This window comes from Mizuhopecten yessoensis, unplaced genomic scaffold (assembly GCF_002113885.1).
Source record: "Mizuhopecten yessoensis strain PY_sf001 unplaced genomic scaffold, ASM211388v2 scaffold10885, whole genome shotgun sequence".
NCBI classification, from domain to species: domain Eukaryota; kingdom Metazoa; phylum Mollusca; class Bivalvia; order Pectinida; family Pectinidae; genus Mizuhopecten; species Mizuhopecten yessoensis.
This window is the reverse complement of record NW_018408770.1, coordinates 229,154-247,569: the sequence shown is the minus strand read 5'-3', so window position 1 is coordinate 247,569 and position 18,416 is coordinate 229,154. Positions and strand designations below refer to the sequence as shown.

The following is an 18,416-nucleotide window of genomic DNA, read 5'->3' as shown; positions in this document are numbered from 1 at the left end:
GAAACTACACAGGTAGAGTGTCAGCAATATTGTAATCCCTCAAGTCTTGTAACAGTGCTAACAACGGAAACTACACAGGTAGAGTGTTAGCAAGATAAGTATTCATCAAGTCTTGTAACAGTGCTAACAACGGAAACTACACTGGTAGAGTGTCAGCAAGATTGTAATCCCACAAGTCTTGTAACAGTGCTAACAACGGAAACTACACAGGTGGAAACTACACAGGTAGAGAGTAAGCAAGATAAGTATTCATCATGTCTTGCTGACACTCTGCCTGTGTAGTTTCTGTTGCTAGCACTGTTACAAGACTTGATGGATTATAATATTGCTGACACTGTACCTGTGTAGTTTCCATTGTTAGCACTGTTACGAGACATGATGAATACTTATCTTGCTTACTCTCTACCTGTGTAGTTTCCGTTGTCAGCACTGTTACAAGACGTGAGGGATTACAATATTGTTGACACTCTACCTGTGTAGATTCCGTTGTTAGCACATTGTCTTTTTTCCCCAACATTATATATAATGTTGGGGAAAAAAGACAATGTGCTAACAACGGAAACTACACAGGTAGAGTGTCCGCAATATTGTAATCCCGCAAGTCTTGTAACAGAGCTAACAACGGAAACTACACAGGTAGAGTGGCAGCAAGATTATAATCCCACAAGTGTTGTAACAGTGCTAACAACAGAAACTACACAGGTAGAGTGTCAGCAAGATAAGTATTCATCATGTCTTGTAACAGTGCTAACAACGGAAACTACACTGGTAGAGTATCAGCAAGATTGTAATCCATCAAGTCTTGTAGGGACGTATTTTATTGTTGAAGTTAAGGTAAGGGGCGTATTTTATTGTTGAAGTTAAGGTTAGGGGCCGCATTTTATTGTTGAAGTTTAGGTTAGGGGGCCGCAGTTAATTGTTGAAGTTAAGGTTAGGGGGCCGCATTTTATTGATGAAGTTAAGGCTAGGGGGCCGCATTTTATTGTTGAAGTTAAGGTTAGGGGCGTATTTTATTGTTGAAGTTAAGGTTAGGGGCCGCATTTTATTGTTGAAGTTAAGGTTAGAGGCCGCATTTTATTGACGAAGTTAAGGTTAGGGGGCCGCATTTTATTGTTGAAGTTAAGGTTAGAGGCCGCATTTTATTGACGAAGTTAAGGTTAGGGGGCCGCATTTTATTGTTGAAGTTAAGGTTAGGGGGCGCATTTTATTGTTGAAGTTAAGGTAAGGGGCGTATTTTATTGTTGAAGTTAAGGTTAGGGGCCGCATTTTATTGTTGAAGTTTAGGTTAGGGGGCCGCAGTTAATTGTTGAAGTTAAGGTTAGGGGGCCGCATTTTATTGTTGAAGTTAAGGTTAGAGGCCGCATTTTATTGACGAAGTTAAGGTTAGGGGGCCGCATTTTATTGTTTTAGTTAAGGTTAGGGGGCGCATTTTATTGTTGAAGTTAAGGTTAGGGGCGTATTTTATTGTTGAAGTTAAGGTTAGGGGCCGCATTTTATTGTTGAAGTTAAGGTTAGGGGGCCGCATTTATTGTTGGAGTTAAGGTTAGGGGGCGTATTTTATTGTTGAAGTTAAGGTTAGGGGGCCGTATTTTATTGTTGAAGTTAAGGCTAGGGACCGCATTTTATTGTTGAAGTTGAATTTGATTGGAAAATATCAACAGAATATCGGTATTCCGACAGCATTTATCACACGGAGTTGTACCAGTAGATTTTAACATGTTTTATTGAAAATACGTCGGTAATATAACTTGAACAACTTTCAAGTACAACAAATATTAAAGAATTAAGTATGTTAAGCAAATACATATATATATACCCTATTATATTAATTAGTGGAGATATGTTTGATTTTGAACATTACTGATCAATTCGTACACTATAACCAATGTTGTAACCTAAGCTGTATGATATATGTACCTATATATATGTACCTATACATCTGAATGTTGGCCATGTCATTAGTCTGACGTGGATTGTAAGAAGGTGAAGGACTGGATATTGCTCACCAAAAGTCACACAGCATTGAAGGGAGACAACTCGGGTGACGAACACTATTTCCTGGATATAGATATGGCTGTATTAGGAAGACCAGTGGCAGGTAGGACATTATATATAATGTTGGGGAAAAAAGACAATTCACTTGGACAGAAAGGTGACCGTTGTATGCTAGTAAAATTAAGACATTCGGTAATGATAGCGCCAATGGTAATACTAGGTTTTGTCAGAGGAGAAAATAAAGTTCCATTGCATGTGGCAATGATCGCATTTATTATATGGTTAGTCTCATTAGCTAACCACTGTAATCAAAGGGATTTAACTCAAGAAATTATTTGAAATTAATCCCGAAAAAATCACAAAATTGGGTTATGGATTCTTCTCTTTTTAACAAGAATATATATTTTCATTTTAGACTATGACGAATACGCAAACCAAATACGGGCAGAGTATATCCATGTTCCAGAAGAAATTTACAGATCAAAGCGAGCACAGGCAATTAATTTAATTGTTCAAAATCATTAAATAATTTCGTTTTTTTAACGTTTGCTGCGACACTGTAATATATGCATTTGTTGTTCAATAGATAGATATTAATTCATTTTTGTAGAATTTATTTTTTTGTTGTACAATGCATCTGTATGTATTTTATCGTTGAACAATGTATATGTATTCACTCAATAAATCACGATTTACAAATGCATACTAGAATAACAATAAACGATTTTGATCTGATTAAATATTTTAAGTAGTTAATATAAATTCAAACTATTCTTTATTCTTATGTAACATCAACCAAATACACGAACCATCCTAACTTCAGATTCTGGAAGACTTCTTGACAAGATTACCTCTATTCAGCACCAAGCTATTCCAGAAACAATTTGAAGATCGGGCGAAGACGAATCTGATACGGGAGATCGGAAGGCTTCGGGACAACTCCATTCCATTGTGAACTAAGACCAATATAATTAACAAAGAACATACTTCATAACAAAATAATAACTTTATTAACTTCACAATCGTTTGGCATGAATGAGTATGATATTGTACATCAAGCATGGACGGTGATCTTGTGGAAACATTTATACATAATAAGTTAATCTTTTTACTTGTACAGGTATATGATACATCTCTTGTGTGTTGTACAGTTGTACAATACATACTTGTATAATCAGTATTTATACAGTGTTTGTTTCCTCACATTCATTTTTCAAACATGGAGATAAGTGTATAAACATATATGGCATCGTCAGTTCCTACCTTTACTATCTTCAATTAAATATATTTTGTTAGATATTAGTTGTACATATTTACTTATTTCAAATAACTTTTATCAAATATAAGTGATTTTAGAGCTAACTTACAAAGTAAACACAGTTCGAGGTTTTGTGTTATTAATTTGAACCAATTTTAGTAATATATTAAACACCATATAAATTATTTTAAAACAATGTGTTTCTCTCCATTAAATCCTAGCTTTTTAAACTAGATGAATACAACAGGTAGGTGTCATTTCATTGGAGACGATTTCATCCCGATAAAGTGTTGATAGTCCTCATTGAAGCAAGAAAAATAGACGAAGAGCTGATATCATGGCTGTATGCTGGGACTAGATTTTCGCAATTCTAGTTGGATCTATTCCGTCTTTGCGTATTGCAGAGTTATCTTCTCTTGATTGTTACGGCATTGGTTTGTGTGAGAAAATGACGTCGTTTTCTCAAAAATTGATGACGTTACTCTCACAAACAAATGACGTAATAATCAATACCTGCTCACAAGAGCAGATAACTCTGCAATACGAAAAGACGGAATACATTTGATAACAATTATATTTTCCGCTTTATCTCGGGCAATTACTATCTCCAAATATATGAGCGTATTTAAGACGCACGATTAAGTCTGGTATGTCTGATTTTTGAGAGAACTACAAGACAACCACTACGAATTACACAAAGGTCACTCAAAGTAGACGGCGTACACAGTGCCCACGGCAAAGATATGTTTGTTGTGGAAGGACGCGGCGGCGTAGTTGTCACGGTCGTGGTCCCACAGATACCGACTTCCGATCCGAACACCCTGGTCATTCTTCTGACCGATCGTCACCATACACACCGTCTTGTACCTGTAAACAGTAGTCAGGAATGAAAAAAGGATAATACCTTAAATTTATTGCATCAACCTACTTTGACCAGTCACATGAACAACACTATAGTTTCTGTTTTTACACTATCTAACCCCAAAGGCTAAGTCTGTAAATAAAGAAATCTGCCCGTGTCACTTGTTTTAAATAAACCATGGACATATATAAAACTGTCAGTTATCCTATGTTTTGAATATATGTCCCTTATTCAGGGACAGTATATAGAGGGGATTGGCAACTCTGCCCCAGTCAAGATTCTATAGCACGTCGCTTTTGTGTTTGTTCACCGAACCGCGAAGTCATCGAGAGCCCCTCTCGATCAGCCCGCACTTGCGCACTAGCGTTAAAATCATGTCACCTATCTCGCCGAGATGGGAGTGTTTTGATAACGGTTAGCCCTGATCAGGGACAGTATATAGACACTATACGTCCCTGCCCTGATTGGGTAGCACGTCGCTTTTGTGTTTGTTTTATTCCAGGGATAGGGCTATCGTTGCCACTATGTCTAGACTTTCGGCTGTGTTGGTGGCTATTACAACAAATCTCATTTCGTAAAGCACGTTCCAGTGAAAATAATGCTAATATTGACACTTTTTGACACAAAAACAGCACAAGTTATTTGTTATTTTTTTGCCATAAAAATTAGTACTACATATCAAAAAATTATTCAACTTTCTATCGCTGTAAATTTCAAAATGAAGTATTTTTGAAATGAGCTGATCCCCGAATGCAGGCGATACTTCTTGTTGGGTTTAACATTTCCGGTTGTTTACGTTTTTTAACAACACGTGTCCTTCGTTACCAGACGAGTAATTTCATCTGTGACATCGCTATCGTTCCAAATAATGCAAATCAAATCAGGCCTACTTAACATAGAAATTAGTCGGCTGTTTATTTATATTAATTGTTTAAAAAATAAATAAACGATAGTTTATAAAATTAATCAAAACAGTGAGCAGTCACCAACTACTTTCGCAATAATGATTTAAGTTCCAGTGAAAAATAATGCTGATATTTACTCTTTTTGACACAAAAATTACACAACTTAAATTATATTATTTGCAATTGAAATGGGTTGGGTCGTTATAAAAATTATTCAGCTTTCTATTGCTGCTAATTTTCAAAAGATCAGTCAAATATTTTTGGAGTGAGGTGGTTCACAAATATGTGGGGTTTTTTATCCCGCATTTTTGTTTACGGTTTTTAACAACACTTGTCCTTCGTTACCAGACGAGTAATTTCATCTGTGACATCGCTATCGTTCCAAATAATGCAAATCAAATCAGGCCTACTTAACATAGAAATTAGTCGGCTGTTTATTTATATTAATTGTTTAAAAAATAAATAAACGATAGTTTATAAAATTAATCAAAACAGTCAGCAGTCACCAACTACTTTCGCAATAATGATTTACGTTCCAGTGAAAAATAATGCTGATATTTTCTCTTTTTGACACAAAAATAACACAAGTTAAATTATATTATTTGCATTTAAAATAGGTTGGAAATACTTTTGGAGACAGGTGGTTCACATACATGTGGTTTTTTTTTGTCCCGCATTTTTGTCTATCGACGCCCACCACAATACTCTGAACCACGCGTTACATCGCGTTTAAAAATAGAAAAATATACCCCAAAAACGAGACATCAATTAATATGATACCACAGATTTTATCAATTATAAGTAATACAATCAGCTTATAACAATGGGATAAACAAAAGACGTATGAACACTTATCGCGATTGGTTTGTTTGCACGCCAACTTCTGTAATCTAACGAAGCGGTATCGACGCCATCTTAGTTTGTCAAAATTGAGATAGGTGGCGCTCTCTATCTGCTCCTGAATCAGGGGGAGGTAAGTCTAGATTGACGTGTCATAAAATCGGTAAAGCAAAGAGGGAGTTGCTAATCCCCTTCACTATACGTCCCTGCCTTATTTGAGTAAAATAATTTTACTCGTTATTCGCATGGCGATCGGACGCATATGGTAACTTAATTAACATTCTGTTGTCAATTTGAAGAAAAGGCAGGGTTTTTTGTCTGTTTGTTTAGATAGAGATTCATGCTTATACAATCATGATCAGAATACCATATGAATATCACAAACCTATTTGACTCCTCCCCACCTCTTACGGGTACCAAGGGAAGATCACGCAAGCATATTTTATGAGGGGGTCTGATAGATTTTCCGATCCATCTTAGTTTTTGACATGCACCACCATGAATAAAGGGGATCATTCATTTTAAGTTTCACCATGATTCCTTTTATATTTCAAAAAATGGGGTCAACAACCTTTACAAACATAAAAACATCGAAGAACGCCTTGTGACGGTTTGCTTTTTTGATCCACCCGAATTCGAGGCAAGTTCAACTGACGACCACAATGTAAACCATGAGGAATAGAAGTAATAGATTTGATGTGCAATATCAAAGATAAATGACTGGCGGTCAGTTTGTTTTCGACTTAATCTCATCAAATAGGAACAATCATGTAAAGTTTCAGTTTCATCATGATCTCCGTAGTACTTTCCAAAAGATAGAGGTAAAAATCAAAGATAGCCTCGTGGCTATTTTGATCACTGATCCCCTAACCCGGTACACCCGTTCGAAACAGTCCCAGCTTCTAATAGATACAAGAGGATCATGCATACCATGTTTCGCCATTCAAATCTCCTGAGATATAGCAGTAATGAAAATGGAATGCAAAATCAAACATGGTCATGCATATTATGTTTCACAATGATACTTTTAAACCACGCTTTATCGCTTGTTCTGTCAGTTACTCAACCAAGTCATTTTCATGAGGACAAAACGACTACAACGACCTGCATTTAGTCAACGTTGAGGGTGAAGATTGTCCGACTGGGGAGACGGATAGTTTTTACTCTAAAACGTCCAATTAAGATCGACACGTGGACTTATCATGCAGTGTGTCTAATAGGTAAAATTGCATGGTTGTAATAGAAACGAAAAGTGAACCATTGGGAGCAAACAAGGTAAGATGGACAGATGCTGTTAAATTTAAGTATAAGCTTGTGCTTTTCTTGTAGAGAAGTTGGACAACTCTGGGAAGGGAAAGCATTACTTTTGGACAGTTGTCCAGCAATGACAGCTGTCAATAAAGACACCCCAGGGTAGAATTTATTATAAGCTATAATAAGCTGAAGATAGATGATCGTTACAAATCACGTACAAATAATCCCAGTGAACAATATAAGCAGACATAATATAGCATCTTAGAAGGAGGATGTAATCTCAGCACATAATGTAACCATTGCACTAACAATCAGCGACTTCATGGTAAAAGTAGGAACCGATAGCACAGAAAATAAAGTTATGGTTAGAGAAGGACTAAGTGTATGTGCATACCAGTCTCGCTGAAAACGGACCAATAGCAAGATAGATCACATTCCCATCTGAAAGAAGGGGGAACATCGGTGGTGATCAACATTATAAGTGTCGTCGACCGATGAAAGTTTCCATTACGAAGTAGGTGATCCTTCTAGCTAAAGGTTCCACAAGAGGAGTAGGGACAGGAGCAGCTCTAGGAGTTTTGCAAGACAAAGTACATGAGGAGTAAATAAGTGTTTGTTAGAATCTCTCAGACACGGACATCACAGACATATATTCTAAACAGTTGGTTACGCTGGATTCCAACTCGAGTTTCGTGGATTGGTTATAACAATAGTCAGTAAAGCATATGCTAAGTAGGTCATTCTGGATACATAAGGCCATTGATAACCTTTTGACAAAGGGTTTGCGACTTTGTCGTATACGGACAAAAACAGGGGATGTCATGGTGTAAGATCACTGTTTTGGCGATTGCTCGTAAACGGTTCTTCACATATCATGCCAGAATTACCATGCTTGGCCTAGGTCTGACCGGTCATTACGCGGAGAAACAGCAGTGAGAGTAGCGAGAATTCTGGGTTGCAATACACCATGCCGACTAACCCTCCCAGTCCGGTACATATCTGTAGGCACACTGTCAGTGCCGAAACTACGCCTCCAGGAGGGAAAGACATCATAACAACTGTGTCATAATGCCAGCGTATTAAGATAGCTGTTATATTTCTTTAACATAGCATAGATATATGGATTCTTGAGAAATCTTCAAAAAAAGACAGATATAGTTCCCCAAATGAACACCGGCTACTTTACAGAGTGATTAGATAACTTATTATGAAAAATAATAAAATATACGGTAAGAGCAGCAAAAAAGTGCATGAACATGTAAAGAATATTATATAATTGTGTGATGACGTTAACTTCAGAAATCATACTTGCCTTTTGAAATTGAGTTCTTTTACTTTGTGCTTAATCTCGTCGGCAAGAGATTTTGACATGATGGAACATTCTATCGGATCGTACTTCCGGCCTGGAGAAGAAACAAATGCATGCATATGAAACGCTTCATGTAGCACAACCTAGCATATGCTGCCTACTATTTACATACACAAACTTAGATTCATATGATATACTTCTAAAGTCTTCATCAACAACCAATATGTACCAACTGATTAGAATAAACTCTATACTGTTTCTGTGCTGGTCCCGAGAAGGACATCCGTGATGCTCAGAGCCAATGATTTAAAATCGCCTACAATACAAGTGTATGTACTTCAACTTAATTGAGCAATATTTAAAATTTACAGTATTGAAAATGTTGTGTTTTCTTGATGTCAGCACACCTGGCCAAGTGTAAATTTCATGATGAATGATTATCATGAAGTTTGGCCTGTGGCTTGTTAGGGCGAAAGGGGCTTTCAAGTTTGTTCAAATAAATACACTGCGAAACTTTTTAAATCCCATGAGTAAAATAAGTTAAAATCTTCCAACATATGAGTATTCATAGCTAGCCTTTGCTGTCCAGTTTGTTTCAATTTATTTAAATTTGACCCACTTTAAAGTCAATATATGTGAGCAGCAATAAAACAGGTCAGCGATACATGTCAATCGGGCCTCTTGATAGATGACAATATACCTTCTAGATTTGTGTTGAGGATGTCTTCGATGATAGGAGTAATTTTATCAGCCCTGAACTTTGAGGGAGGATCTAGCTGGTACGTATTCTCGTAAAATACCTGAAAGAAAAAAAAATGAATTAAACGACATTCCAAAATGTGTTATAACGCAAGTGATACTGGCGAATGTTATTATTATTCAAACCCCTTTGAAATCATGGTGTTTATCAAAGAATGGGGTTTACGTGTATATATATATAAGAACTTGTCCTGCTGTGGAGTTTCGAATTAACACCACCATTTGCTATCGAGACCTCTTCGGTTTGTTTTTCTTTGGTTTATTGGGATTCTCGTCCTATTTAAAGCTGAATTCATGTGAGGACTGCCTCCATCTGTGTGTGCCCGTGCCGATTAGTTATCACTGACGAGGAAAGGAAAGTTAACGATTATGAAAAGTCGTCCCGAGTTCTACTAAGGTTGCCTGTGATAGTGCTACTCCAGTATAGTGCTACTCCAGTCAAGTGAAGCTGAAGTAGAGGAGTCTGTGACATAGCAATTTTTTATTTATTTTTTTATTTCTGCTCCAGAATTTAAAAAAAATCGTTTGTATGGTGAGTATATTTGTCCCTAAAGGAACACCGAAAGTCTGTTCCCCAAACAATTGATCGAGTAGACAATTGGATCATCCGGATATTTTTATCTAACTATCGGTGTGATGTTTTAACATAAAAGTCTCTTTTCCATTTGAAGAAAAAATGCATCTTAGTGGCAGTTTTGCCAACTTTTTGCGACGTGATTTGAGTCTAGTATTTAGACGAGAAATTCTAGTATACTAGGTGAAGTTGTCAAAAGTTTAAACAAGACTTATTAAAGAAAACGATGAAGCTACGTGGATTAATAGAATCTTCCCCTATCTTGAGGGTGTGATAGAGATATATCCAACCTGAGTGGTTTAAGTTTAAGTTTTATTTATTCACTCCGACACACTTACGTGTGTAACAAGAGGTCACATACATATAGTAAGTATGATACATGGCGTGTGATGTACACAATTACAACATTGTACATAGCATAGATACATATAGAAGTACACAAATAGTACAGAAATTAAGTTAATATTTTTTCAAGCTTTTCTATGAATTTACAAAGTTTTGTGTAAATTTTTACATTAAATATATTAAACAATCCTTGCATTTTTAATTGACTTGGATAAGTGAAATAATATTTTGGTATATATTTCTCTCTTAGACATTTAACTAAAACACTTTCACATATAAATAAGTAATGAAATTCATCTCCAATGTACAAATTACATAATGTACAGGTTCTTTCTTGACGAGGAATACCTAACCATCTTCCTTTTTCTATGGGTAAATGCATATTGCAAGAACGGAATTTACACATTATTTTCCTATCATTTGTATTAAGTTTAATTAAATATTTTTCTTGTTCAAACTTTGTCTTTAATATTGAATATGTTTGTCCTCTAGAGGAGTTAAGAATATTATCAAACCATTTCTGTATAAATTGATCCTTCAGTCTACTTTTCACAAGCCTCTTAATTTCGTCTTTTGAAAAAGAACATGTAGATTGATAGTACCACACATAGTTCAGGCCAGTTTGAGAAAAAATATCTTTAACATATGCGAGCCATTTAAATAACATAGTTCCATTTTCATGTAATGTATACATAAGCTTATAAATAGTACTTGATAACTTACTAGAGGTAATCAACTTATGCCAGAATACTATTATTCTACATTTAATTTCGATGTCTAGTGGGTATCTTCCAAGCTCACCATAAACAATGAAATTTGGTGTACTTTTTCTTACATTTAGTATATATTTACAAAATTGAAGATGGATTTTTTCTATAATATTTGTGTTTTCAAAACCCCATATTTCTGATGAATACAGAAGAACTGGCATAATTAATGAATCAAATATCTTCAATTGTAGATCAACTGGTAAAGATATGTTTCTCAATTTCTTATAGACAGCAAACACTGATTTCTGTGCTTGTTCAACAATTTTTTTCCTTGCTTTAAAGAAGCTACAACTAAAATTAAAGAATAATCCTAGATAGGTATACCCTTCCAGTATTTCTAATTCTACGTTACATAATGTAAAATGGGGAGTTCTTGCACATTTTCTTTTTGAAAAGATGACAATTTTAGTTTTTCCTGAATTGATAGTTAACTTCCAAGTATTACAGTATTGTTCAAATTCATTTAAAGCTAACTGTAAACCATCTGGTGTTTCTGAAAACAGGACAGTATCATCGGCATATAAGATAATGAATAGTTTGAGATACACTCCAATGTTATCAATACATAATTTGTCTATTGTTTGAAGACAATTTACATTTTTTTCAACAAGATAAGTTTCTAAATCATTTAAATAAATTGCAAACAAAAATGGCGATAAATTTTCGCCCTGTTTTAAACCGATCTCACAATTGAACAAATCCGACTGTTCACATCCATTTTTAACACATGATTTGGTTTTATCATATAGCTTATAAATAATATTGAAAATTTTTCCAGTAATGTTGCTTTTTTGGAGCTTTTTCCACAGACCAACTCTCCATACAGAATCGAACGCCTTACTAAAATCGATGAACGTACAATAAAGTTTTTTTCCTAATGAAAAATATATTGAGATTAAAGAATACAATACAAACATGTTATCGGTTGTAGAATGACCCTTTCTAAACCCAGCTTGTGCACTGCTTATCAGGTCAAATTCGTCAGAAATTTTATTTAAACGATTATTAATAACCGAAGTGAAAACTTTGCCAAGGCACGAGACTAAAGTGATCGCTCTATAATTATCCGGATCTTTTGGATCGCCTTTGTTTTTATATACTGGTTTTATAATACCGATCTTCCACACATCTGGTATAGACGCAGTATTCAGAATAAGGTTAAATATTTTTTGATAAATTGGTAAAAATACATCCATTGTACTTTTTAGATATTCATTTAGGATTTGATCTATACCAGAGGCTTTACTATTCTTCAAATTGATTAAAGAAAATTTAATTTCATCAGTGGTAATTTCACCATTCAGATAATCATCAAAAATACTATTATCAGGATTTTCCAGCTCAAAATCGTCATCATCATAAACAGACTTGTTCAGATCCTTAAAGTATTCATATAATTCAGTAATACATATATCAGCATTACCTTTCTTTACAGATCCGTCACATTTATTCAAAATATTCCAGAATTTTTTTGAATCCATTCTAGCAGTATTTCTTAACTCGCTTGACAATTTCTCCTGATAATTTCTGTAATTTTTATTCAATGTTTTTCTATAAACTTTACTAGCTCTATTGAGATTAGTTTTATTTATAGGATTATTTACTTTGTGAAATAAGGCCTTGGCTTTATTAAATTCAACTCTGTTTAAGTGGCATTCCCTATTAAACCAAGGTTTATTATCACATCTCAACCTCCGTTTCCTGTAAGCATTGTTACTACCAAAAACCTGCTTAGCAGAGCCTTTGAACAATTCACTAATTGAGTTTACAATGTCATTAATTTCGTTATTGGTTACATTGTCGTGTTGTTTATTTAATAATTCATTTAATTTATCATTAATTCTATGGAGATTACCTCTTTCATCATCTAGTATATGTTTTACAAAATCTTGTTCTTTACAGGATTTCCACTTTGTATATCGATTTTCATGACATTCGGTATTATATATACATTCATCAGTTAATTTACAAAGGCTAAATACAAGTCTACAGTGGACATCTGATATGAGTGGGTCAAAAACTTTGATTTCAAAATCTGTTGTATACCGAAACATATCTGACGACAGCAATAGATAATCTATAACGCTGACATCACTACATGTAGTTTTACCTATTTGTGCATCATTTCCAATCCGACCATTGGCAATATACATATTATTTTGCTTGCAGAAGTCAAGCAATTTATTGCCATAATTATTAACTTTAGCTTTACATTGACTAGCCCTTCGCAGAGGAACATTATATAATTTCAACTTTTCAATATCATAGAGATATGAGTATAGCTCATCATTTTCATCTAAGTTTAATGAACGAATGAAGTTATCATCTGGTTCTACAAAATCATCTCTAACTTGGGTTTTAGCATTAAAATCTCCGACTATGGCGACTTTGTTACCATGATGGGATAATTCTATCATCTCCCTTTCAATTTCATTGAACGCTTCCGGGGATGCATACTTAGTATTTTCGGGAGGTATATAAACACATCCCAGTAGAAAATCTAGATCAGAGTTCACAACGTGTTTTGAAAAATTTACCCACAATACATATTCTGATAAAGTTTTAGGAAAAGTCAACATCGACTTGAGAGTTTTCTTAAAAATAATTACTATACCACCAGATTTTTTATATGCATTAGTTCTACATTTCGCAAAATATTCATAGTCAGGCGGTAGTTGTAAATGATCCAGATTATCAATCTTGCTCTCTGCAAAAATAAGTATGTCATGTGCTAGGATTAAGTCTTCAAACTCAGGCAAAAGTATCTTAGACTTAATACCGCAAACATTAAGGAAAGTAAACTTGATAGTGTCTTTATCAATGTCACGAGGTTGACCTCTATTCGCGTCTCCCTACATGGGGCGACTGTCATTGCGGGGGTCTGGCACGTGGTGATGTTTTTTGTTTGTCAGAGCCTCGGGTTAGACTTAATCACCCCGAGGGTTGGATATTTCTCAGTCACACCCTCAAGGTAGGGGGTGATTGTTTTTCTCCCATCCTATAATTTCAGTCACAACTCCACCGACAGTAGTGTAAACAAAAATACATGTGGGGTATGAATATCGTCATTCACTTTTCATGACGTCACAATTACCGGTGACGCATTTTAATGACGTCACAATTGAACACGTGCTTATCGGCACGAGGCTATCTCCCCCTGGGGGTGACAAGCTGATCTTTCCCGGTTAAAACAGGAGACACGCCTGTGAAGGGTGGGAGAAAAGCTGTATCATAATAAGTTAGAATTTAAACTTGAAAAGTCGGTGGTTTTGTTGAACGAAAATCCTGTAAATAACATTTTCTGGCTAATTGCGGTTGATGTCATTGATGAAAAAAAAGCAAAAAGAAGAAGGAACAGTTGAAAGAACTGCGGTCAACACTATTTATATAAAAACATATTTGTCTTATTGGTAAAGATGTGTTGTCACGCGACCCTTGTTCTAAGATTCGTGTCAAAATGGTGTCCATTTAGCCATTCAACACTCGAAAAAAACATTATTTTGCCATTATGTGTATCGAGCCATTTGTCTTCAAACAAATCGGGTGATGTAATTACACCAAGAAGGTAATTATCGCAGTTTGCTTCCAAACAGACGGTTCGTTACCATGACAACGGACGAAGCTACCCGCGAGAAATCGATATCGACAGGAGACAGGTGAGCCATCAGATTGTGATGGATGTGATTTGTGTAGGGAGGTCCTCTTCTGATTAACTGATTAGGTACCACAAAGAACCACACTACTGGCTCACATACATACCCATATGTCTACGATCTTACGTGGTGCTCTTCAACATATGTTCACAATACATGTTGATAAAACGTTCGCACGATTATATACAACTATATGTATATTTCATATAAACAGTTTATGCATCACGATAATATGATTACCACGTATCTGACCAATGTTAGTGTATGTGGCTGTGTAGGTCTAGGAGACACTTTGACCACATACACGAACGATATAATCAATATTTATATCAAAATTACGCAACATTATCACAATCAGTTTTAAGTATTATTTTATGAACATGTTTTTGTTGAAATATTGAACTATTTACGGTATTGAGAGCGGTTAAACAGATCTTCATCAATTATTTATGGCAAACGTCTCGTAAAGATTTGTTTAGCTGGATAAACATGCCATCCCTGTAAACACAATATACACATCCAAACAGCTGGGGAACCACGTTACAGATGATGTTGATTTTATGACAAAAATATCAAATGCTCTTCTTTGAAAACAATGAATTCAATCAAATTTAAGCGGAAATTATCAAAATACCATGAAGTTTTTTTGAGCTTTCATTAAGAACAAACAAACGCACCATTCTTTGTTTCATCGTTACAGTAAATTATAAGAACACAAAACGGTTTATTAGCAATCGGTCTCACCTTTTTCATGGATCTCGCGGTATCATCATGGCTGGGATCACAAGCAAATGATATTATACTAGATCCTGCTGCTTGCATCCGCTTTTCCGGTATATCAAAGAAGCTGGACACTTTGGCCCCTAGTGCTTTCCCGGTCATGGTGAAGAGAATGAAGTAGAAACTGTGTGTTAATTCCTGGAGTCTCTTGTGAAATTATGCATCTGCAAATTGAAAAACATCTCCCTCAGTCAACAGCACTTAGTGTATGGCCATTTACTTATAACGTCCCTGGGTTAATTGAAGAACATTGGACTTGCTTATAAATTGATGGCGACATTAAATTCACATTGATTTACACATAAAATCTACTAATTTAGCACAGTAGCGTAGCGACACTCCGACTGTCCGCGAGGCGATTGATTGTGTCCGAGTGAACAAGTGACTGGCTATCACACTGTAATCAACATGAACACGATGTGTAATAATGGCGAGTACACGTGTTAATTTACGATCTCAGCAATTATCCGTATGTAACCAGTCGCCTCTGACGTATGTTCTGTAGTGTTGACCCAACAGATGGCCTGTCCATTACTGCATTAGTGCGCTGTACTTGGTAATGTGTCAGAGTGAGAGTGGTCTGGGTACTAAAAGGGTATTTCGTGTCAGACATAGGTATACATACATGTATATCACACTGTAGCTGTATACCCTGTTCTTGTGGCATCGCGTTTATAATGCAATGCTGGCATGACTATTTGTTGCTACCTTGAAAACTATTTGAATGATATTGAATTCACAATTTCTTGGACCAACGGGTAGTCATTCGGGAGGTGTAATATTCCAGATAATCACCCAACGGAGGATGTAACATAAGTATGAGTCAGTCGCGCGGGAACTCTACCTCAACTTCTTCACAGCCGCATAAACTTATTGGGAGGGGCAAACTGTTAAGGTCAGTAAAGATATGGCTATCAGTAATATTTGAGTATACATTGTAGTCACGCTATCTATGAAGTCCCGTAAAGCAATGGTCAGTCGATCAAAAGGGATGCCGACCAACATGAAGAGTGATTTGACATTTGACACCTTGCCGTGGCCTTGACCTTGGAGTGCGGACCTCGAGGTCCTACGCGACACACTTACTATAGTTTATCGCACTTAAGTTAGTTTTTCAGTTTTGGCGATTACAGTTTGTTCGAAATATTCAGTGCATTTCACAGTCATTGGCTTGTTTGATCACACTCATACAGTTGTCCCGCGAAAACACAATCAAACCTGGTTGATATCCTTATTTGAAATAAATATATATAAAACGATTAGATAAATAGATAAATATAAATAACAACTGTCACGTCATCCGTTTGAGTCATTCAGAAATCAAAACAAGCATTCGTTAATATTACAATCATCAATGACTTGATCTTTCGGTTTCAGAGAGAACGCGGACTGCGGCCTAGACGTTAACCAACCCAAATATTTCAAATTATGCGCTAAAACTAGTTTCACAAATTACGACCCCTTAGTTTCACAGACCTAATCTCTAATAATTCGTGTTATTTGCAAACATAAAGTCAACAAATGCGTCCTTACTTTTTCTCTCTTTATTTATTTGTTTATACCAAGTAAATGATAGATAAGGATATGACTTTACATACAACGCCATAACTTAGCGTAAGCTTGTTGTCAAATCCTTTTCTATTTATTTCTGTTTTGTAAGCTAGACTACTTAATAAATTATAAAATAATTATTGCTAGACTATTTTTTATAGAATATATGTCCACACAATTCTCCGAATTTCCTTTCATGCGACAAATAAGCCTCAAAAGCTTTAAAGGTTTTCTAGTCTTACTAAGCTTAGGCCTACTGTAAGTACAGTACTGAATGTTACTGTAACGGTGAAGCAGTAGGTAGGCCTAACGACAGCATCTTGGAAAAAGATGTGTTGCTAGGATAGGGCATTGCACTGCCAATCACTCGATCTTTTTCAATATCTCGTGCTGTTTAAAGGCAAGAAGACAATACACTTTTCCGTTTGAACAATGCGGTAGGAGTACTGTAAATACGCAACAAATAATGTATGTGGTAGGCCTACTGACAATACTGTACTGTAGTCCGGAATGTTTTGATCGTGTTTATATGTGACTCTCTCATATGTACATTTCGTTTTCATTCTTTATATAAATGTCGCTTTCGAAAAATTATGCATGTTACAAGCAATGAATCTATACGACATCAAGATGAGTTATTTAGAAAGTCTTCTACTGAGAAGTCTAATATTTGAACCTTACCCGCTTTGCAAACTCCCTTTTTGGCGTCTGCTTCTTGCAGTCTGAATCACAGGAACGTTTGGAACGTCAAAACTAAACACCGGAACGACAGGCACTGACACAATTAGTTCCGGACGCTAAATATAATGACAGATCGACATATTGGTAACGTCTGTTCCAAAAACTGCTTCATATGCTAGAATTCCATTTTTGGCTCTTATCCTCAAATACTACTTGATTAATCAAAAGTGTTTTATATGATATTCATGACTAAATATGATAAATTAAATTACGGAATCGTCTGTTTATTTATTTTTTAATTACATTCAATAACCATAAATAATGATTCAATTACAGTGTTATGTTTGTCATACTTTAGCGAAAGACAGCTCTCCTTTTTTTCTCCCACAAAAAGGTGTCGATTGTCGGAATTCCCCGAAAATATCTGTTGCGTCTGAGCTAATATGAACAGATTAATTTATTCAGTTTTTTTGCTGTTGTGTCTCCCAAACCCTTTTTATATCATCAACATTTCACAGAACATAAGATGACGGCAGCTCCTACATCGTTGTTTTGATATATACATATATATCCAGTAGCTCTACTGAAGATAGGCCTAGGACTACTCTTAAAAATATACTTCATCATTTCATGACAGGGACAAATGAAGGCCTATATAATGTGATAGATTAGCAAAAGCTACGTGGCTTTTTTTCTGACTTTTGAGTCTTTGCCATTTTCATATTACATTTGCAGGCGAAGTGAATGTAAAACTCAGATGGCTCCTATACACGCATATATCCGCCCTAAAACCTACAACAATAATGCTAGTAACAAATCAATCTACAATTGTTATTCGGATTACCTCTAATTGGTGAAAAAAATACACAAAAATACATCC

General features: G+C 35.6%; 2 protein-coding genes and 1 long non-coding RNA gene across 5 annotated transcripts in view; 2 read left to right on the top strand and 1 right to left on the bottom strand.

Annotated features, from left to right (window-relative positions):
* The window catches only part of LOC110463292, a 6,499-nt gene extending 4,553 nt beyond the window's left edge, over window positions 1–1,946 (top strand). Inside the window, exons 2-3 of the long non-coding RNA XR_002464369.1 lie at window positions 13–210; window positions 703–1,946. This is a non-coding gene — a long non-coding RNA (uncharacterized LOC110463292). The remainder of the gene's footprint in view (window positions 1–12; window positions 211–702) is intronic.
* Window positions 1–3,233, top strand: part of LOC110463289 — a 12,895-nt gene extending 9,662 nt beyond the window's left edge. Inside the window, exons 3-5 of the mRNA XM_021517777.1 lie at window positions 1,963–2,098; window positions 2,411–2,490; window positions 2,819–3,233. Coding sequence (XP_021373452.1) covers window positions 1,963–2,098; window positions 2,411–2,490; window positions 2,819–2,950 — 348 coding nt within the window. The 3' untranslated portion in view covers window positions 2,951–3,233. The remainder of the gene's footprint in view (window positions 1–1,962; window positions 2,099–2,410; window positions 2,491–2,818) is intronic.
* On the bottom strand, window positions 2,967–17,614 carry LOC110463290 (tctex1 domain-containing protein 1-B-like). Of its 3 annotated transcripts, none has more exons than XM_021517778.1 (5): window positions 17,537–17,614; window positions 15,269–15,468; window positions 9,124–9,223; window positions 8,427–8,517; window positions 2,967–4,120 (listed from the first exon to the last, which is right to left on the bottom strand). In XM_021517778.1, the coding sequence occupies exons 2-5, from the start codon at window positions 15,404–15,406 to the stop codon at window positions 3,955–3,957; spliced, it is 495 nt and encodes a 164-aa protein (XP_021373453.1). In that variant the 5' UTR covers window positions 15,407–15,468; window positions 17,537–17,614; the 3' UTR covers window positions 2,967–3,954. The 3 variants fall into 3 exon arrangements, with proteins under 3 accessions (XP_021373453.1, XP_021373455.1, XP_021373454.1); XM_021517780.1 differs by lacking the exon at window positions 17,537–17,614 and adding an exon at window positions 15,743–15,757; XM_021517779.1 differs by lacking the exon at window positions 17,537–17,614 and having other exon boundaries at window positions 15,269–15,693.
* Window positions 17,615–18,416: the final 802 nt, after the last annotated feature.